The following is a 23,690-nucleotide window of genomic DNA, read 5'->3' as shown; positions in this document are numbered from 1 at the left end:
ATCCAAAGACTTGTTCAAAAAGACAAAATATTTTAATAACGGATGAAAAATAATGGCTCTCATTCACTTAACAGTGAGGCACATATGCAACTTTACAAGATAAACAACTAGCAAATTTAAGTGTACAGGATAGAAATGCATTAATTCACAGAAGCAAGTTCCTATATTTTACATTAAAAAGTAGAAAAAAATCTGATGATTGACCTGAGAAGGCTGAGCCCACAGTGAATAGCACCATCCTTAGACAGGTGGTTCCTGGCTATTAAAGAAAGTCAGTTGACTATGAGCCAGAGAATGAACCAGCAAGCAGTGTCCCATCATGGTTTCTGCTTCAGGTTCTGTTTGTTGTAAGACACATTCCTCTGAATTGTAGTATTCTCTTTTGACTGAAATATTTGCTCCAAGAAGAAAAGAGATGGTCTTCAGACTCAGTTGGTAAACAGCAGATGAGTAAAATCTCACAGTCTGGGAGAGCAAAATATTGCAAGGTTCTTAAAGGCCCTTACCAACAGAGTAAAATGGAGTAGACAGTTGCTGAAGGTGGAGACTGACCAGGCGAAGAGAAGGAAGAAAGACACTGGGAATATGGATCTGCCTATGAGCTGTCTAGAAGGCTTCTGGGTTACAGTTTTTAGGTTATCACCCATGTTGGTGTGGAATTTCTGGTAATATAGCTGCTTTTGAAGGATCCCTGCTACTTCTACATAACTCCTCACCCATACTCCTGCTGGTAACCCATTAAAAATATTAGTTCAACAAATGGAATGTTGATGCAATCATTGCTTTGATCTGTCTTGGGCTACCTTTCTGGAATGAGATGTGTATTGCGTGTCTGTGTGTATGTTTGTATTTTGTCTATACCTAGAGAAAGTCTGTCATACAACACTGTTTAAGTTCTTGCCTTGGCTTTCTTTGGTGACATATTGTGATCTGGAAGTATAAGTGGAATATATCCTTTCCTCCCCTAAGTTGTTTTTGTTTAGAGTGTTTTATCACAGCAACATTAAGAAAACTAGGACAACTTCTTAGTATAAATTTTATGACTATCAAAATTATACTTAGATCTTGTAAGTTTTAAAAATGTATTTGACAAAATTCCAGTTCAACTAGTGTGACCCCTTAGCTGCTAAACCATTCCTTGAGAGATCTATGAATTTTATTCTATAGTGTAGAAAACTGTGCTCACCCAAGGGAGCTAAACACCACAGTCAAAGGGAGGAGATCTCAGTGGCAAAGAAATGTGTTTATTTCCTTTTCAGATGAAGAGATGAAAGACGATGCTTGTTAGAAACCCAAGGAAAGCTATCTTTATTCTTGTGTGTCTAGGAACGTGTGAGGGTTGACACTCTGGCATATATCTGTGTGTGTGTGTGTGTGTTATTTTAAATGGCATCTGCTTTACCATATCACTGTAAATCAAGTCATCAAAAGAAACAAGAATTCTTTCTTACCTAGACTCTCAATTACCAATAATGAGTGCATAATAGGAAGTTGACGTTTTTGTAGTCTCATCTATATTTTGGGATTAAGGTATGCTTAAAATAAATTGATAAAAGATGATTTTTGAAATTTTATCAAGGGAGGATATAATAAATTATATTATAGTTCAAATAAAGTTAAGAAACATAAAGGTAAATATCCCACAGTCTTTACCTTTTTCTTCCAACCCATATTTTCAAACTGAATTATATTAATATTTGTGGGAGAGAAAATTTGATGTGAAGGATTATATTGTTGTTTGTGTAATTCATTTTTGAATACAGTGTACATTTTTGTCCCATTCTGTGGTTGCTCCTCACTTGACATGAGCATAGAATCTGATGGTTTATAAAACCCACTCATATGTTTTATTCCATTTGAGTCCTACTTCCTTCAGGGATAAGTTTAATACAGAGATGAAAATTAAATTACTTGGAAAATAACGAGTCATATGTGTAAGATAACACAGTCCTAATAAGAAAACACTCTGCGCCGGGCGGTGGTGGCGCACGCCTTTAATCCCAGCACTCGGGAGGCAGAGCCAGGCGGATCTCTGTGAGTTCAAGGCCAGCCTGGGTTACCAAGTGAGTTCCAGGAAAGGCGCAAAGCTACACAGAGAAACCTTGTCTCGAAAAACTAAAAAAAAAAAAAAGAAAGAAAAAGAAAACACTCTGCGATATGCAGGTCATTGGGGGTGGGACTTAAACCAGTATTCACATAAAAATGTACTGAAAATGGTCTAGTGAAAATGTTTAGGTTTCTTGTTAGAACTATTGCAGTTTCTCATGAGTGCTTGGACTTTGAAAACGGTATTACCCTGACAGCAGATCTTTTATTCCCTCTTCCTTGTAAACATTAAGAGCTAAAACTAAATTAGATTACACACAAATCTTTACACTGAATTTTTCAGGTGAATTCACAGACTTTCAACGTTCTGGAAAGTGGTTTGATAATCTACAACATGGTTGCTCTTAGCAACTGCCAGGAAATGAGCTGAAGTATAACCTAATTTTTGCAACAGAACACAAAAGACTTAAAATAATCTCATTTGGCAATGTCAGCAGCATAATAGCATGAAACACACAACACATAAATGACATATACTCAGAAACAATTGTTGACAAAAATATCCCTCTTTGCCCCAGATTTCACCAGAAATTACAACTGAATGTAGATTCAATAGGTGTATTAGGAAAGATTGTTTTTGATAAAAACCTGGCCAAGATCTTTCTTCCTAAAATTTAAAATGCTCTGGAAATTTGATCTGAAGTCTTGATCATAACTGACATAACACAAAATTCTCAATTTTTGCCACTAATGATTTCCTTGTTGGTGTTTTGTTGCAGCAATAGAAACCCTAACTAAGACAACATTCATTAGGTTGTATGTGGTTAGCTCTGCTCTTGTGAGTGGGCATTACACTTCAATCATATGTAATTTTTTTGGGGGGGGGGGTTGAGACAGGGTTTCTTTGTGTAGTTTTGGTGCCTGTCCTAGATCTCGCTCTGTAGACCAGGTTGGCCTCGAATTCACAGAGATCTGCCTGCCTCTGCCTCCCAAGTGCTGGGATTAAAGGTGTGCGCCACCACTACCCAGCCAATCACATGTAATTTTAAGCAGAGAGTTTTTAATATAGAAACTGCCATAATATTTATGAAATAATATTAGGTGGAATTAGCATCTTCTTCAATACACAGCACAACAGAGTAGAAGAAAAACAAAAGATGACCTAATAAAGCAATTTACTTTTTTTTGTTGTTGGTGGTGGTGTTTTGTTTTGTTTTTGTACACAGAGGTTCCTACATTTTTCAAGAACAATAAATAAATACCTCAAATTCATTTGCAGACATCGTCAGTGTATTTAATATGTAGCCCACCCATATGTTTCCTCATGAAACAATATCTTTGCAGCCAATATGGCTACAGCTAGTTAATAAGGAGCTTTAACAAACATAGATATATAATGCACTCCAAACGGAATCACCTTGGATACAAGTGCCAATACAAATGAATTACCCAGAGCCATAAAAGACTCCTCTTGACTTATAATTATTTTCTTCACTAGGAAAATTGCCATTTCTTGAGACTTTTATCAAAGGATGTTTTCCAAGCCTATCATGGTTTTGAGAATGTGAAGTTTTGACTGGCTGATTGCTAATCAGAAGTGCATTAGTCTGGCCTCTGTTCTAAAGCATCACTTTTAATTAAAAAAAATAGCTCAAATCCTCTGTTTGCTTAATATGACTTACTAAATTGAGAACCTCACATACTGATTTCCCTGTCTTCCAGGAGAAGCTAGTTGCTATAGCCAGGTCCAACTGGATATCATCCAATGGTCCTGGCTTTCAGGTTCATCTACTGCTGCCATATAGATAACATTTGGCCAGTTTTCTACACCATTCATTTTCTCTAACATCCCCCTTCAAACGCATTCAGTAGATATTTAGGAGTTTATGTGCTGCTCTTGAGGATACATTAATTATACTTAACGAGAACAAAACCTGAAGATTAAGTTCCTAGGAGACAACCTGCACTTATGGAAGTCACACATTACATTTTTAGGAATGTGTGTGTGTGTGTGTGTGTGTGTGTGTGTGTGTGTGTGTGTGTGTGTGTGATGAGGCATGAGTATGTAGATTTGTGGTAATGGCTAATATTGTCAACTTAATAGAATATGGATTTAACTAGGTGACAAGCTATGGAATTAACTAGGTGACAAGCTTCTGGGTATGTCTGTGTGGGATTATCTAGATTAGAAGGAAGACCCACCTTTAATGAAAGCAGCACTATTGCATGGGCTACACTAAAAAGGTGACATTAAAAAGAAGAAATATGAGTACATTCATTTATAGCTTTCTACTTCCTGACTGTGGCTTTAATGTAACCCTTGGATTCAAGTTCTAGCTGCTGTAACTTCTCTACCATGATGTACTGCTTCTTTCTCTCTTCCAACAGAAGCTAGCTACTTCTGTATCCTCAAACTGTGAACCCAAATAAACACTTTCTTTAGTGGATTTTGTTTTTTTTTTTAACACACCAACAGAAGTACAATTAATAATGTGTGTGATTATTCTTTCCCAAAGCTTGTCATTGTCCTCATATATATGAGTGTGTATGAGTTTGTCACCTTGTGTTACTGGATCTTATGTATACAATTCACAATTTTCATTTTAAAAAAGGGTCTTGTGTAGACTCAAACCCTAGAAGAATAAAGCAAAGCTTGATAATTTTTAAAAAATGAAGGTACATGGAAAAATCAAGTATAATCAATAATGGGAGACATTAACTTATCTTTGGGGAGGTAGATGAGTAGGCATCTCTGTATTTCCTACTTTTAGTACTGATATTTGTGCATATAGGCAAATTGTTTCTTTTTTAGGTAGAAAGAGCACATGGCAGCTAAAGGGGAAAAGGCTAACTTTGGTGCAGCAAACTCAAATATAAATATATGGAGCTGAACATTTTAGGACTTGGTTGGCTTTCATGGCTCATGTTTTATCTTCACCACATAGTGTGTTTCACTTTTTTATTCACATACACAGCACACATGCTGATAAGTAAAGCATTAACTACAAATGTCTCACATGATAGATTTAGTAGATGAGACCCTAGGTGTTTTGATTATAAAAACTGAAAAACACATTGTAAATTTAACTCTCTCTCTGTCTCTCTGTCTTTCTGTCTCTCTCTCTCTCTCTCTCTCTCTCTCTCTCTCTCTCTCTCTCTCTCTCTCTCTCTCTCTCATAAATAACTTCCAGGTTGCATTTGTTCAGCAGCCAACAGGATGTACAGTCCTACCTAATCCCAATTATGGGGAATAGGCAAGTGTGAGCAGGTAGGGTCTTGTGCTGGTACAAGAGTCAGACACTGAGCACGGATGAGGGATATTTCTACCCTGTAAACAGCCTTTTATTGTAAATTTTCTTGTTTGTGGCAAATAAACAGTTCTATGTCAACTTTCTAGGGCTAAGCTTAAGAAACATTCTAAAGAAGGACACAAGAGAACTGGCTTATCTTCCATATCATCTTGTTTAGCCTACCCACTGACTATACTCTGCACATTAGTAAGTTTTCAGCCAGCTCATAGCTGTGTGAGATCCAGAATCTCTCAAGTTTGTAACCAGAACTCTAACCAGTACCCACAACATTGTGGAGAGTTGTCAGCCCTGTAGATTGCTGGATTGTCAAAGGAGAACAGTAATGTGGTAGAAGACCACATGCAAGAAAAAGCAGAGGAGAGTTGGACATTCTCTTTTTAAGAAGAAAATCAATAAGCCTGCATAGGTTGGTGACAATAAGAATTCTCTAGGAAATTCAAAACTTCAAAAGGAGCAGCTGTGAATAGTCTAGAGGATGCACTTTGTGAACTAACTTTCTAGGTGCTAGGTAGTAACCGTGATCAGTAGCATATTCCATGTCCTTGTAGATTCACAATTGATTTGGGCTAGAATATAAACCACAATGTTATCTACTCATTATTACAGACTAATGGCAGCAATACTTCTGTTAGTATTTAAAAACTCTGATGTTTAATGTAAATAATCAGGGATATTTATGCTGTAAGCTAATAATATTATACCACTCAGAAAAGAAAAAGTCTAACTTATATGAAAGTGTTTGGACATGAGAGACATTTCTAATGATGGAATTGCACCAGCTCAGCAACATCAGTGAGAGAACAAGAAACTTTTGCTCAATAGTGTTGTATTCTTGGAATTTCAGCAGCTTTTTATAACTTCTGTAATTTTCAAAAAATACAAAGGACTTAGAATTAATTTTTAAAAGTTTAATGAATATAAAATACTATGCACCTTACAGGTAAACTCCAATATTGCCCACATGCTCTCTGATGGTGCACTCAAAAAATGAATCAGAGAGATGCCAGAACATCTGTGTTGAGGCTCTGCTGCCCACGTTATGTGTTAACGTGGTGTCCCAAGTGTTGGAAAGAAATGGAAACCTCAATAGAGAGTTGCAGACATTACTCTTCTGTAATGTTTAGGTATGTGCCAGCACCTCACTGGGCACAGCTTCCACACTAGTACCCACGTTTTCTCATAATGAACTTGTAATAATGAACAGATAGCATTCTAGTTGCCATTCAAGCCCAAGCCAAGAGTGAATCTATAAAGACGTGGAATATGTTGCCTGCCACTGATACCATCTAACATCCACAAGCTAATTCTCAAACTGCATCCTTTATGGGGCAGAGCTACTTTCCACTACTGCCTCTGTCAAGTGAGTCCTTGGGAAAAGTACTTTACTTCCCCTCATCCAGGAAAATGAAAATAACATATTTTCTGAAGTAGGAGACATTAGCATCCAGCACCTCTAATCCTGGCAGATGCAGCAAAGATGTTTCGGTTACTTTCCCTACATTCTCTTTACATTTATCAGGTGCAAAGCCACATCAAGCACTTCTGTCTTGCACAAATGTGCCTGATTTCCTTTTCCTTCTATTGAAGTCAGCCTCACCTTAAAGAGAAAGGAGAAAACATCTGCCTTCATACTTCTCCCACCAAGTCAGGCCTCTACATGAAATTCTGCTCATGAAAACAGCAGTCATCTCATTTGCTAGAATAAAGATGAGGTAATTATTGAACACGCTGAGCTGCAGAAATGATTAAGGTGCTGGTGGCATTTACTTATGCAGAAAGATAAGTAGAGTTAAACAGTTGTAACTTGACCAAATGGTAAAAAGGATAAAAAAAAAATCATGAACAAATATTTAAAGGGCAAGATGTATCCAAGGATGGGCAGGAATTATCTACAGAAATTTAGAGAGATGAAATGAGGCATGTGGTGGAATAAAAAGATGTTAAGCAATGGGATTCTGTTTTAAAGAACTTTTTAAGGAGGAGAGAATTGTTGGTTCTAGGGAAATTAAATGAGTAAACAACTGCTTATCCAACATTCAAAGTACTCAGAGAAAAGAAGTTATATTTGTCTAGTAGCAATGGAGCATAGTGGTCCCCTATCATTGTTGGTGGATCTAGCAAGAATGCATAACAGAACAATGCCATCAGATTCATTCCTATACTCCAAGGGCAGCTTTGTGCCATCTCTCATACCTAAAGATCCCTTTGTCATTCTGACAGGAAGTAAAATAAAAATGGAAAACACAAGCAAACCTATCACCATAACTTTCTTACCAGAGCTAATAATTATAGATCTGTATGTAATAACTGGGTCCAGAAGAAACTGTATGCACTTGAAATCTTTGTATGCAAAAGGTGACAAATGCATCCTTGAAAACAATCCACAGAAAGATTACCCTTCCTCAGCTCCTTTTTCCTTCTACATGAAACTTGAGTCTGAGTGATAGTTTCATTAAACTTATAAAACAGCATTTTAATTTGCAAATTATTTTCTTTTTGGTAATTAAGGAGTTTTAAAAATAGTTACTGCTAAATACAAAACTTTTATATTTGAAAATAAAAACAAATAATCTGGGCTAATTCTTAAAAGGACCAATTCAGAATTTTCTTCATGTTATGGAGACAAGTCATTCAATGCACACATAAATGTGCTATGAAAAATAGTTTTCCCACATAAGGAAGTAACATTGTCTTTTAATGGCACAAATGAAATAGCAATAGTGTTTGACAGAAATCCAGCCACACGCTGGCAATAGCTAACTTACTAACACACTCAGTTAGAAAGCCATCTATAGTCAGGCTTGATGGTGTATATCTGTAATCCCAGCACACCAGAGGATGAGGCAGGAGGGTTGCCGTGAGTTTGAGACTAGCATGGGCTACACACAAGTACTATGTAGCCAAAGCTACATAGCAAGACATTGCCTTAAAAAACACACTTATATCATAGTGTTGAAAAGATATAGTTATGAAAAGACAATCATACGAAAACTTAAGATAGTATAAGTGATATGTTCTATTTTGGTGCTAATGTTAGATACTTTACAATAAAAATTTGTTGTGAAAATCTAAATGTTCAAGGCTGTGAAGGTGGGATAAGATCAGAAAACAGGTCCTCAGAGCATCTGCAGCTCATAAGTGATGCTGACAAAAGCAGCTTCACTGTGAGGGAAACTAATATAGGGCAGGACAGGGGAGAACAAGGGAATCTGTGGCTGATATGTAGAACTGAATTGTATTGCAAAATAAAATAAAATAAAAATCTATTGGAAAGACTGAAAAATAATCTGAGGAGAGTGCTAGGAGGTTTCTCTTCAACCAGTTTTCAACAAAAGACAATTGCATAGAAACACAGGGCTGAGAGTGGATTCCTTTTCAAATTGGGGCATATCATCACATACTTTCATGCCAATGAGATTATGTGCTGATAAATACATTGTGGTTCAGAAAAGAGATAAAAATTATTCTAATAATAAGCCTATATAAGAAGGACATATATGGGCCAGGCGGTGGTGGCACATGCCTTTAATTCCAGCACTTGGGAGGCAGAGGCAGGTGGATCTCTGTGAGTTCGAGGCCAGCCTGGGCCACCGAGTGAGTTCCAGGAAAGGCGCAAAGCTACACATAGAAACCCTGTCTCGAAAAACAAAACAAAACAAAAAAAAAAAAAAAAAAAAAGAAGGACATATGTGATTCAATTTAAGGTCTTCATACAAGATTGGAGCACTAAGGCTCATCCCTAGTTAGGTATAAAAGAAGGGAGCAAATGGGTGAATCCATAGACTGGCTTTTCAAAGCCATGGGATTCTGTGAAAACATATTATTGCTATTTTTTTTTCAGAGAAACAGAAGCTAAGCTATTACTGAGGGTGAAGAAAGGGAGTAGTTGGAAGATATCTGAAAAGAAACGAGATAAAAATATTATTTAGCTAAATAGGAATAGAATTTTTAAAATATGAACAAGGGTTTGCTTGAGGTTATTGACTACTAACTTGAAATAGGACCAATTCATATGTATGTACATTTTTCTCTCCAGCCTAAATCATCCATGTCAATGCAAGCATAAAGAGGATTGGCCATTGGCTTAAGCATTTAATTTTACCATGTCAAGACGGTAACAAGAAGAGGCAGAGAATATTTCAATCAAATATATAATTAGAATCATAAGCAGTTGCAGGCTTAAATGTTCACTTATTTGCAATGTCTATAAAGTGTATAATACAATTTTCAAGTAAGCTGACTTGACTACATTATATTTTCTAGAATCAGCATTAAGAATAAAATACAAAATTTGTTTGAAAAGGACTATGAGCCAAGGAGCTGATTAATAACCAGCAAAATACAGTAAATTTCTAACCATCTGTAATTTTCATCATTAATTTGTGATCCTCTAACCTCAAAGGCTTAACTTTATTTTATCGTGTAAAATAAGGCCAATGAAGAATATAATCAATAATATGTCTTAATGAATATGAGATATTTAGAATATACTTTTCATGATGGGTAATAAAACATTTAATATATTGTTCATTACATGATAATGGAAAATCTTCAGTCTATTAAGGAGACCACACCTCTATTTGTTATTTGTCTTGTTACTACAACAAAATACCTGACACAAACAATGTAAGGAAGGATAGGTTTATTTAGGCTCACGGTCTAAAGGTACAGTCACCATTGTGGGGAATCACAGTAGAAGAGCTAAAGCAGAGAGCAGGAAGCATGATAGATGCTCACACTCTGCTCACGTTCTCATTTGTATTCAGTCAAGAACCTCAGACCACAGTTAAGATGGGTCTCTCCTCTTCAGTCAACCTATTCTATGCAATACCTCACAGACATGCTCAGAAGCTACCCTAAATTAGATAATCCCTCATGGGCATGGCCAGAGGATTGATCCCTAAGTAATTCTAGATGTGTGAAGTTAACAATTATTAACTATCACAGCATCATTGAATGTAATATCCAGCTATGCAAAAAACTAAGTTGCATTCCTATGGCAAAAATGGCTTGGTTAAATCACAGAACTTTCTTCTCTCTGTTCTTTTTACAAAGCTCACAATGTAATCTTTAATTCAAGGTAAATTTGCTTCTGGCCTCAGTCTTAAAGGTAATAATACAGTGTTAGAATGATTTGTGATTTCTATGGCAGTAACAGCAACTGGATTACAGTTAAACTCATTCACAGATGTACATATTGTGTCTCCTGTTGTTATTGCAGTAATGTCACTTCCATTAATAAAGAACTTAAAATGTCATAAAGGAATATAAGACTGTAAGTAGTTAGGGAAGGTAGAAGAGTCAGGAAGTTGTATGGTGGTCACAATTGAAGTCCTGACTCCTGACTGTCTCCTATGCTTACAGCAGTATCTATCAACATGAAAGAAATATGAAGCATAGGGTGAAAAACATCCTGCAAAAAGTATTTCTCAAAATTGAATGACCTTATGAATGGAGATATTTTCCCCCAACCAGAAATAAGTAACTCTGATAAAAATAGCTTAGAAATGTTATCTAATATTTTGTCATTTCCTACAATCTTTCACCCCAAGGAGCAGTAAATGAAGACATAGTCCTGGGACCTGAATTTCTTAATGAAGATAGGAGTCATTACAAATATTGCCACTCAATTAGTGGCTTTTTGGTCCAGATATCATTGTGATTACTTTTATATTAATCTGTTTAAAATGCTTTCTTACATATTTAAACTTATCGTATTTTTCTAACTTCTGAGTATTAAAATAACAGTATTGAGATTAGCATATGCAGTTTAGATTATGCAACTATCATAGTGCTTTTAGCTGAAAGTTTTTCATCATTTGTGAAGAAGTACATAAAGAGTATAGCCAACGGAAAAACAATTTCAAAACTAAATAGATAAATCATACTGAAAAAAGTCCACTTTTAATTTATGCCATTTTAAGAATTAAGCAAATGAAATATAGTATTGTTATTTTTCATGGAAAAAGGGAAGGTTTATGATTGGTTTGAAAAAAGAATATTCTCAAAATGAGATTAGGAAAAGTGGAAGACATATACTTTCCCCTAATGTGTTGTAGCTCTATCCACAGAAACCAGAAACTAAAACAACCCATGTGCATTACCTGATATGGATAAATAAAATGTAAATGTAATATGTATACTAAAGGGAAAACTATTCACACATAAATGGAGGATGTTTTCTCATTTGTGACATCTTATAACTGGAGATAACTATGCTAAACTCATTAAGCTAACCATAGATACATGGTTAGTGAATTTAGCACACAGACACACACACACACACACACACACACACACACACACATAGTGTGGTGTCATTTCTCATAGGATCTTAGCATATGAGCAACATGAAAACCTTATTTCCTAAAGGCTGAGAAGATGAGGAGTGGGGATAGAGATAGGTGATCACTGAGTACCAAGCTGCAGTCAGACAAAAGAACTCAGGTGAACTATTGCACAGTAGAATGACTATAGATTATATGATAAAGTACTGCAAATTCAGAGCTGCAGAAAGGATTTTTAAGATTTTTACTATAAAGAAGGATACATGTTTGAGGCGTTCAATATTTTAATATTACTTAAACAGTTACACAATGCTTATATGTATGGAAATATCCAATGGGCTAGACATGGCTTCACTGCCCTATAATCCTAGTTCTTGGTCAGTTGAAATAGGAAATGGAGAGGCCAAAATGATCCAGAGATAAAGAGTGAGTTCAAAACCAATCTGAGAAGCTTAGGGAGAACTTCTCTCAAATAAAAAACACAGATGTTGTGCTAGAGATGAAGTTAGGCATAGATTCCTTCCCCAGCATGTCCCTGTTTTAACAACTGGTCCCACACTGCCTCCAAGAAAAATATGGTTTCCCATTAATCTGAACATTTTATTTTGTTTGAAAAAATATGTAAGTATGAAAGTAGAATTATTAACAAAAAACCCACAGAAATCTGCAGCTTCATTTAACATCATCCTGAAATTTCCACCCCTGGGAGTGCAGGCGGAGGAGTTCTGCTAATTTTTGCATGGACTTTATGTTAAAAAAAAAAAAGTCAAAAGACATGGTCATGACAAACTAATTACTTAAGTATATAGAAGCTCAACTCTATGAATATAATTCATCCCAGAACAAACCATATTCTGTTAGTTACATCTATCTTAATCTAGTAAATAATTTTACTTCATTAGACTACACTTTAATTTATTGTACCACTGAAGCAATGATTACTCCTAGAAACCTTCAGTAAACACAAATTGTTGAAACCAAAACAAGAAAGTCACTGGGGAAACATAATTCACTAATATTCCTATAAGATCTTTAAATGATAAAACTAAACATTTAAATTAAGAAACAGCATGATTTTTGTAATCATAATACAACTAACAAGATGTACTTTGGTTATCAAAAGAGCAACAAGCCTTATCAAAATATGTGTAAGAAGATTCCTGTGGTCTCAGAAAAAAAAACATAAACAGCAACAAATACTTTTTAAACATTTCCAAAAGGAAAGAAATACACTTCACAGGGAAAGGTTCTCTGACTTTAGCTTCATAAGCCTGTGCTCTGTGTCCCACAGCACATGACACTGCTCTGAGATAGTAGCATAAATTATGAGGTCCTATGTTATTGTCTGTTGTTGATTATTTTCTGAGAGGATACTTTGTAAGGAAGAAGACCTCTTCTCATTTCTTAAGAGATTGAGGGTTTTCACCATCACACTGGAGGCTACTAGTTTTGTTTCTGTAGATATCCATGCATTTCTGATTTTTAGATCACAGGTTAACTTGAAAACATGAACATAATTTAAGTAACATGCTTTTCATTTCTAAATTTTTAGGATATCCTGAAATTTATTTTAGGCAAGATGTGTTGTTAGCAAACCCACACCCACTGACTAAACACAAACAGTGTATAGTTCAATTGCTTCTGTGATCCTAGGTAAAAGTGCAAATAAAAAATAACCTGAAAGAAACAATTACATAGCTCTCACAAAGATTTGTGAAAGGCTATTATTCTACAAACAGACAAATTCTTGCTTATTTTAACATTTAAAAGCAAAGTGTAATGCTTTTAGAATAAGGTCATCATCTTCATTTTCTGTTTTACTTTTTCTGTAAAGATTCCAAAGGGTAAAACTATTTGTCAAGTTTCCTGCATATTCCTCTTTCTTTATATAAAGTTAACCTATATTTTAAATGTATTCTCATGTAGGCATTGAAACAAAGTAATTGATATCCTTGATTTCTTGTGAATAACTCACTAAAAGCTCATTTATAAGGAATAGATTATTCATGCATTTAAGGGAAAGTAGAAAAACATGAAGATTTGAGAGGAACTTTGATTTTAGTCTGATCTAGTTAGAACATTAAGGTTCAGGGACATTTCTTCACTTTGGACCTCTTGGAATTCCATGTTTTCCCTCAAGTTAAATGGCAGAGATGAGGACCCAGGGCCCGTGTAACACTCTATCAAAATTTGAGAGCTGAAGAAAATAGACTTTTCTTCTTAAGCACAATAAACTGAAGATGTATGCTAAGCAATTATTATCAGGTATGCACAAAAACGAACAATTATAAAATGCCTGAGGGTTATTTCAATAGGATGTAGTGAGTAGAGACTTCTCAGAAGGTATTTCCTCTGAGCTTTCAAGAATAAGATTAATTTTAGCATGTAAGTCTAGAAGTAGAGAGAAGATTCAGGCACAGAGGAAAGTGCCCCCCCTACACACACACACACAAACAAGCACACAGAAATACATACATATACATAAACATACATATGTACATGAAACACATACAAGTGACTAATTTGTAGGATTATAACTTCTGTTTAAGTCAAAGGAGGTGAGGAGGATGGAGAAATGGCAAAAGTAGAGAAATTTGGAAAGGTGGAACATTCACAGCACCAATTATTCTACAGCCATTCTGCAGACTATTCAGGAGCAAATCAAAATATATGATGAGTGTTTGGGAGCTGGAGTTCTAGCTTAATACATTTGACAATACAGAAGTGACTACTTAATAAAGTGTTGGCTTTTTGCTTTTAAGAGAAGATTTCATATAGTTAGGGTTGGCCTTGAACACTTGATCTTCATGACCCCACCTCCCAAGTTTTGTCATTAAAGGTATATGTTACCATAACCAGCTTAAAAATTTTTAAAGGGAGAAAATGAAATCCCTAAGCTTAAGAAATGTTTATTGTCATTCTGCCAAACAAGAAAAGGTAGAGCTATTTTTTTATCTTGTTTAAAGAGTCAATGCGTATTCTACTTGAGGATGTACTTTAAGTTTCTATACCTCTTGGGTTTTTCCCTATGGACTAAGGATTTTCCCTACATGGCTTTTTTTCTCTTTTACTGGCTCTTGTGCCTCTATACCCTCATCAGCAGTCAGTCCTCACCCTGGAGGTTTCAATATGAGCATCATCCTCCCTCATCTTCACTAAATTCAGCTCTCAACTAGCTTCCCCATTAGTCCCGCATTCTTCTTCTCTATTCTACTATCTTCTAGAACTCTGGATGTGTTTCTCATTCATTTGTTCTTCCTATGTATAGCAACTGTGTAGCCTGTGTGTGTGAGCTCTATGTGGGAAGACTCGCCTAGTTATCAAACAGAATATATAAGACCTGTAGCAGGGTTTATCACGTTGTAAACTTTCAATACTCATTTGTCAGATTACTGATTTTCAAGTATTAAGAACATAAGAAACTTAAAGGTTATACCTATCTATTAGCAAATCAGATTTTAAGTTTCCTGGGGGGTAATTTCTATGTTAAGAATAGGAAAATGGAGGCATATGAATATATTTCCCCAAATAGTATTTAAGCAATAAATTAATAATATACACTACATTTAACCATAGCCATTATATATATGTATATATACATGTATACAATTTAATGTTTCTTTTGTTTAAAATAATACTTGTAAATTTATTTTTGTTTGATATTCAATATCTGTGTCTATGGTTTTCTCCCCTAAATAACGTATTTCTTAGGTAGTGAAACAGGAACAAAAGAAAATATTCTGTCTAAATTAATCTTATTTTTTCTTACACTGTCTCAGCAAAAACAAGGTGACAACATGGCCCTGAATGTATTTTCTTGCGGAACATTGAGGTGTGTGTGTGTGTGTGTGTGTGTGTGTGTGTGTGTGTGTGTATGTGTGCCTGTGTGTGTATACTTAGACTTATAAATATTAAAGAAACAATCAACATTGAAAATAGAGAAATTGACTATTAGAGAGCCCAAGTATCTTTCTAAACTAGAAAAAAGTAGATTTTATCTTGAAATTCATGACATGTCAAGTAACACCTCTCTCATCACTTAATACAATACAAATGCAAAAGACATACTGACTGTGTTTATAAAAATAGTCTAATTGTTACATATTTCAAGAATGTACATTGTAACTTTTTAGCATTGTTCAGTAGTGTTTGTACTAAGATAATCTTACTCAGGAGAGAATATATTCATTGTAGTTTAACTAGATGGCAAGTTCAGAGCTCTCTGTTCTGAAAGCTGTGTTCCAATGGATAATCTGCCTGAGAAGTGAGAAGCAGACCCTGGCAATAATGGGCACTGGTGTGGACAATGACCAGAACACTGAACTTAAAGGTATCCTGGATTATGTTCCTCTGTAAAGTATAAATGACAAATTAATTATTCTTCATAGCTGCCACTCTGCTCTGAAAACTCCTTGTCCCATTGTCTCCATAAGGAAGTTTCTCCTGTTACATGTATACAACTGCATTTCTCTTAGAATGTGAATGAGGTATATCTTACATGTGTTCTTTTCAGCTTGATGACAACAAACAGCCGTTATCTGCAATTTATTATCGCTGCAATCAATTATTGACCCTCTACATATTTAACATTAGTCTAAAAATGCATAAAATTTTTTGGTCGTGGATTAGTAAAGGTGTGGACACACAAATCCACACAGAAACCCAGGCTTTTCAAATGCTTCTTTCTCTTTCTCATCTTGAGAACAACAGGACACTGAAAGCAAACACAGCTGGGCTGGGAGAATGTATTGTGCTGGGCAAACACCAACAACCATGAATGTACATATGTTCTGTTTCCTGCTCACCTGGTTAGGTAGAGTAAGCAATCCCCATGTGGCTGTTACAACACCCCACATGCTCCTAAAACAGTCACCCTTTGTAACTGGGTGTAGAGAGGGGGCAGATGGCCAGGCTCTATCTCTTGAGTAAAGACTGGCATGTTACAGGAAGCAGAAAGGTAATGAGGGGCACTAGCTGTTTCTCAAAATACAATAGTAATTAATATCAAACATAGTAAGGGCTCTTTTCTGGCCATCTTTGTGTAGTAACTGTTCGTACTTCACATAATTTGCTAGCTTATCAGTTTAAACAAACAGAACAAAAATACATACTTCCCTAGCAGGCTCAGTAAGATTCATTCTGAGGGTGACCCTGTACACATTCAAAATTTGACTACAGGTCTGGGGGTGGGGGTGGGTATAGCCCCCCTTGCTTTCTGTTAGGTCTCTACTGAGCTAACCCTTAGTTCACATGCCGCCCCACCCCCACCCCCATTGCTCACTTCTTTCTCATTAGTCCCAGCTGAGGGGCCCTTTCACTAAGGGATGTGAACCAAGGGATTTGCAGGAAACTAAAGAGACCATATGAAGCCTGAAGCCGGGCACACACCAATTCCTGACATCTCCTATCTGACTGGGGGGACAATGCGCATGACCTGAGGCACTGTGGAAGAGCAGATTCCTGAATTCTAAAAAGGATGCTGTGCTCTGGGGGAGCCCCAACGTCTGGAGGAAGAGTGCAGACAGAATTTCTGAAGTCCAGCTTGTAGGAGAATCAGAAAGCAAGAGCCAGCCAGAAGATGGCAAATTTGAGGGCTCTGGGCGGGCTGAGTTACCAGTGACGGGCTACAGGTTGCCTGAGAGCAATCTACCAGTAGATTCACAGCTACCCGGGGAAGGCGCTCTGGCAAGCTGGAGGGAGATCAGAGGGTTAGAGAAGAAGGGTGGACAGAAACATGAGAGAAGGAAGGAGCAAGGGGAACCCTAAGCGCTTCTATCCAGGCAGTAAAATACCAGCCGAGGCGCACCTCCCCACAGTGACCCACACAGACCTTGGCGCCGTAACCTGCGCTTCTTGAGGCCGAAGATGCGCACTTTGGAGAAGATATCCACCAGGTTGCCATTGCAAAGCCCGCGGTTCTTGCTGGGGCTGCTCCGCCTCCTGCTGGCAGAGGGCCGGTCCCAGTGCTGCTCCCGCGCCTGCCGCTTCTGGCGGATCAAGCCGCTGGCGATGGCCGCGGCCATGGTGGCCCAGGGAATGGGTCCCAGGGAGGGAGGTTCAGAAGCAAGGGGAGCCTAGGGCACTGGAGGGGAAAGGGGCGGTGCAGACAGCTGCTCGCCCTGAGGGAAGCGGAGGGAGGGGCGGTCTGGAGGGACTGGGGACAGAGGTGAGGCTGCTCAGTGCCCACTAGGACCCATCGCCCAGTCTGCTGAGCTTGGACTAGGCGCGTAGATGTTCCCGGGACACAGCAGGGCCAGCCTGGGAACTGGAGGTCTCGGCTGCTTCGGAATCCAGAGGGCTGTGGTTGTAGGTCACCTCGTGTCGCTGGAGCCCTCTCGGGGTCGCCACCACCACTAGCTCAGCTTTCTCGCCCTGCCCGCCTCCCGGGTGAGATGTTGGCGGATCGGAGGGCTTCCTTCCTGGCCACAGAATGGAGGGGCGGAGGACAGGTCGCGGCAATGCCTCAGCGCATTTGTGGGTCTCCGGGCGCGTTGGGCAGGTCTCAGTGCCCAGCTCGAGCTGCCCTCGGGCAGGTGCGGCCACAGCCGTCTGCTCTCGGCTTCTGCCTATGATTGTCAAGTGCTTTGGAAATCAGCATCTGGAGAGAGCAATCTTCTCCCCTGTGCTCTCTAATCAAAGCGCTCCATTCTTACCCCACTAATCCCCTCCCAACTATGTGGTCCCCCTCCGATGTGTCTTCAGAAAGAAAATAAAAACTATATGCAGTAATGACTTAAAATAATTATAAAGAGAAAGTTCAATGAACGGCAAGGGGTGGGATGCCAAGACGTTGACGAGTCTGAGGAGGTGGAATTGAAGGAATATCGGTGCGCTTTGGTTCAGACGAATGTTTCCGAGGCTGCCAGAGCTAAGCTAAGGGCTTCTAGAGTCCACAGAAAACTCTCAGCAGCAGTTGAATGCTGAGATGGTTTCTGCTCTCTGATTAATCCTCCAGCACCAAGGCATCCCCACCCCTTGGAGGAGGCGAAAGGAGAGTGAGCCCTGGGGAAAGAAGCACCTCTACTTTTCACCTAGTCATCCAAACTTGCTATCCTCTTCCTTTTGCTGCTGTGAAGTATAGGTTTATCGTTTGGAACCAGCAACAATGAGCAAAAAGAAGGATCAGAGGAGAGGAGACAGATAATCTGTTCTAATGAAGAATGGAGGAAAGAGCTTCCAGTTCTGTTCCCCAGCGGGTGGAAGAGGAGCTGCCAGCTGCTGCAGAGGTCCTATACAGTGGCTGGATTAGGATAACCGCCTGGGGGAATACTGAAGAAGTCTTAGCACAAAGATTAGCGTGGGGTTGAGTGATGTCTGTAGCAGCACTCTGGATAACAACAAACAGCCAGACTGAGGACACTCCACCATGAGCTGCCTTCCTTTGGTTTGCCTGCATGGAACAGCACTGTCAGAGAGCAAAGCCTTTTGAGCTGGATCGGAAATTCAAATATAATATTTGATATCTCCTTCCTTCAGTGTCTTGCCTGTGACCTGACAGCATTCTGTTTTAGATGATTAAACATGAGAAGGGTGAAGAAAGGAAAGGAAGTCTGGGGAGAAGCTCTTCATGCTTTGGACAGTTTGTGGATGTAGTATCTAGGATGAATTCCAGTGACAGATCCAAGCACTAGAACTAGACTTCCCCTCCATGCATGCATCCTTTGTCTTGCTATCATCCCAGGAAGGTAAGGAGAAGAGAATGCAAAAACCAAACTTCTCACCATCCAGTGTGGACACAAAGGAAAAATGTTTCAGCAGTCATTGGTAGGCTTATACAAATCTCTAGGGACTACTTGAGAACCGTAAAGAAAGGGTGCAGAACACAGGCAGTATCTGAAGCAGTTTTTAAAAAAAAAAAAAAAAAAAAAAATGTACCTTTTCTTTGTCTGGGGAGTTGTCAGAAAGTACTACAAAGACTCACCAACAGGCAAATGAGGGAAGTGCAGCCTAGGATGTACTCCAGGGAAGCTGGACTGATGCTCTCCACAACTCACACATATCCTTTCCTTGTAAGGAGTCCTATTCCCTCAGTAGTGAGAGTGTGTAGATTTGGATCCAGTGAAGGCAATATCAAGTTTAGAATGATCTTGTTTTTTAATATTAAGAGGCATGCCAAAAGCTTATTTCCATTACTTGGCTGTTACATCTACAAACACCACAATTACTAAGAGGAATATTTTAGAGATGCTTTGTAAGAAATTTGTGTTGCATTGTCACCCATGAGTTTAAAGGGGGGGACCAAGGAAAAGGGGGAATACCAATTTATTTTGCGTGTGTATTTGTGAAGCAATGTCATTTCTCATAAAGACAGAAGGTGGTCTGCAGCTTGATGAACAACCCTGATAAAATGTGGATGGAAGTATGGCTTTTCTTTTGGCTAATTCGCAGTGGCAGGGGTGGGTGGAGGGATCCAACTGAAAGCTATTACTGCAAAGAAGCCTTTTGGACATTTGAAAAGTTCTAGTTTGGAATTTCTGAATGACTTCATAATTAAAACAAACAGATTTACCTAAATATTCTTGTAGGGTTATCTTTTTCAGAGAGCGAGATTGACCTTTTAAACTAACTATAATTCCACCAACTATCATGTTTGTTTATTAACTTTAATGGGGTTAAACTTCTTGTCATTGCAGCTGTGTTCACTGCTTTCTTTGTAAGGTTGCAATGATTTCTCCCAAATCTTTGACTGGTGCCTTTCCCAGGGAAGTCGGATTTGGGGCTTCCTAGGTCACCCCCTTTCGTTCTTGACCTTTCCACAAGGTCCAGAGAGTTTGCCCTTCAGTACCGCAGATAGGAACTCTGCCCAGCCCTTCTTGAAAAAGCAGTGCTTTAGAAGAGCAACCTGTAAGGGTCTCTGAAAAGCTCCTCCCTTCAAAGCAGCTCTCTCTCTCTCTCTCCTCTCTCTCTCTCTCTCTCTCTCTCTCTCTCTCTCTCTCTCTCTCTCTCTCACTCTCTCTCTCTTCTCTCTCTCCCTCTCTCCTCTTCTCTCTCCTCTCTCGTTCTCTCCCTCCCTCCCTCCTTCCTTCCTTCTTTTCTTTCTTCCTTTCTTTCTTTCAGATGGAAAAGAAATAAATAATCACAGCTTCCACTGACAGTAATAACACACCTCAAGGCCGAAGCCTTTCAGCTGTTTGATACCGGAGAAGCACCCTGCTTGCTCGATTTTTCAATCCCGACCCCTGGCGAAGTGCCTGGAGCAGCGACTTGAGTTTCAGGGTCTATTCAGACAGTGAAATTTATCGAAACTCCAGCAGTTCTTTCTATTCTATGTTGCTTTCTATTTTAAAGTAGCTTGAAGCAAGATTGGGTAATCAAGGTCTTTTAGCTGAATCCTGGCATTTGCCTCTTCCCTCTCCCAAAGGCTGCTTGGCTGTTTACAGATAGAGATAAGTGAAAGAAAACGCAAGAGAGCCATCTGCTGTCTTAAGCTGTGATAAAAGGCAGCACAGAGCTGGAGAGAAACGTGGTTTAGGGCAGGTGCACAGCAACCCAAACCTAAGGACCATATAGACAAGGTCAGACCTCAGAGTCACTTCAGAGTTACTGATTTCACCTTTGACTTTATATAAAGCAAAGAGAAAAATGGGAAGGAGGGATAAGGAATGGAAAAGAGGAGAGGACAGGACAGGAGAGAAGAGGGGAGGGGAGGAGAGAGGAGAGGGGTGATTTAGGAAGGGAATATTCTGACTAAGCTCTTAGGAGTGTGAACCCCAATTTCAAGTGCTCTTGGTTCTTTATTTTGTCTGCAACTTCTTAAGTTTATGGTGATGTCCAAAGTCATTTTAGTTTCTGCTTCAAGTTTTGCATCTTTTAAACAGAGATAGCAGAGTCTGTTCAATTCTGGTCAAGGTGCAGACTCTATCACAGTGCCTGGCTCTCTTAAAGTACACGACAAATGCCATCTATTTAGTACCATCCTCTAGACCACGAACCCATACTTTGTGCATTCTTTTTCAATTTCAATATTTTTAATACCACAACATATATTTTCAGGTACATTTCTTCACTTTCCATTAGTCAATATTGAGTGGACTTGTGAACTTACCCCTGGATTTCCGTGCCTCCAAGCTGCTGTTCAAAAACATTATCCTATCTCTCAGAAGGCAATGAATTGTTCCATCATTTGCTGTCCTTTAAGTTTCTAGAAGATGCATGTTTTCCACTTGTCTACATTCCCATTAAGCTAAAATCACAACCTGGGTGAGGCAAACCGACTGTTTGAACCCTTAAGCATTTCATTTATACTCAGCATGGTTTTATCCCCACAATTGTCATTACCGATAAGGTTATTGTGGGAATTCAATGATGACCCATATATTAAACACTTATAGTAGTGTCTGTCACACAACTGGGATTCAATAAATAGTAACTATTTATGACCACTTAACTTGTCACCATTAGTTATTCACTTATTTAATTGATAGCCCTGATTGAGAGCCAACATATTTTTAAATGATAAAGAGAAACAAAGAGAGGCTTGGGCTCTGCCCTCAAAATCTTACAGTCTGGCATAGGTCTCAACATAGACCTCTTTTCTGAAAAACAAAACAGAAAACAAACAAACCAAAAATTCCTCACTATTTATCCTATGATGATCTCCAATTAATGCACCAATGCATGCCTTTGTAAATACTTCTACAATGTTGACATTAACATATAACTTCTGTTAGCTGAAGAGCAAGCTAGATTGCTATCTCTACAAAGATGTGCAATTGGTATCTCATTAGTATGGCCAGCACTGAACTGTTATTTTTTTTCTAATTAAAGCTAGTCTTCATTTAACCTTTCCCATCTCTAGAAAAACAACTTCTTTGTTGTTTTTCTGACCAACTCTTTAGAATATAAGACTAATTCTTTCTGTAAACCCCATATATACCGGTGCTGGAACTACTCAAATTATTTTTAAAATATACACACAATATGGTCACACTCAGCATTGTCACTTCAACTCACTCACCATTCCACCAAATAGACTATTGAAATAGTACTCTAATGGGTTCCTGGGGATTCACTGTGCTCTACTTTGCATACCTCAACACTGTAGCCATAACAATGGAGGTGAAATTTACATTATATCACAATCTTGTTCAAAATCTTAGCTTGTGCTTCACCTCTGCCTTCATTTGTTTCTAGATATCCTATTTTCCTTTGCTCATCACTTGTTGTGCTCATGGCACAACATTTATACTCTGCATTCAATCTGATGTTCATCTCCATAGATTTATGTTTCTTCACAATGCTATCTATAATCATAGTCCTTAACTACAAACAACCTCTTCTTGTTTTATGGGTCCATAGAGTGTGCACCACTTAAAAAAAAATCTCTACAGAGTCCTTTGTTTATTTGGCCCACTTACCCCTTTTAAATATAAGCTCGGAAGGATACAGATTCTGTGTCTCTACTTATTGTCACATGCATACTGTCTCAGTGCTTAACAAGTAACTATTAAAGATGAAGAGGTTGGACATGGATGTAGATAGATAGTTGAAACCAAGTGAGATGGACAGTGTGGTAGTTTGAATGTAACTGGCCCCTATAATCTCATAGGGATTGACACTATGAGGAGGTGTGGCTTTGTTGCAGTGGGCATGGCCTTGTTGGAAAAAGTATGTCACTGTGGGGGTGGACTTTGGGGTTTCTTATGCTCAGGATACTGCCCAGTGCCTGAGTTCACTTCCTGTTGCCTGCAAGAGCTAGGATTCTCAGCTACTTCAGCAACATGTCTGCCTGCACACAGCCATGCTCCCAGTCATGATGATAATGGACTGAACCTCTGAAACTGTAAGTGAGCAACCCCAATTTAATGTTTTTTTATAAGAGTTGCCATGGTTATTGTTTTTCTTTACAGCATCAGAAATCCTAAGACAGAAGTTGGTAACAGGGACTGGGGTATTGCTATGATATGACTGACTATGTTTTTGTTTGGAGTAATATGGACTTTGGGAGGTTAGATTAGAAAAACAATTGAATACTTTAAGCACTGCTTAATGGGCCATACTAGTAGGAGCATGGGAGTCAATGATGTAGAAAGTGATTTGATGAGCT

The 23,690-nt window shown here is 38.3% G+C and overlaps 1 protein-coding gene across 3 annotated transcripts in view; it reads right to left on the bottom strand.

Annotated features, from left to right (window-relative positions):
• Nucleotides 1-23,690, bottom strand: part of Fgf14 (fibroblast growth factor 14) — a 651,360-nt gene that overhangs the window by 164,759 nt on the left and 462,911 nt on the right. The window contains exon 1 of one of the 3 annotated variants that reach the window (XM_059273158.1): nt 17,475-17,667. The exons of the other annotated variants lie outside the window; for them this stretch is intronic. Coding sequence (XP_059129141.1) covers nt 17,475-17,667 — 193 coding nt within the window. Of the gene's footprint in view, nt 1-17,474; nt 17,668-23,690 lie in introns of those variants that run through there. 3 annotated transcript variants of the gene reach the window in all.

The sequence above is a fragment of the Peromyscus eremicus genome, chromosome 9 (genome assembly GCF_949786415.1).
Source record: "Peromyscus eremicus chromosome 9, PerEre_H2_v1, whole genome shotgun sequence".
NCBI lineage: Eukaryota > Metazoa > Chordata > Mammalia > Rodentia > Cricetidae > Peromyscus > Peromyscus eremicus.
Note: the sequence above shows the minus strand (reverse complement) of the source record. Positions and strands in the feature narration are given on the sequence as shown.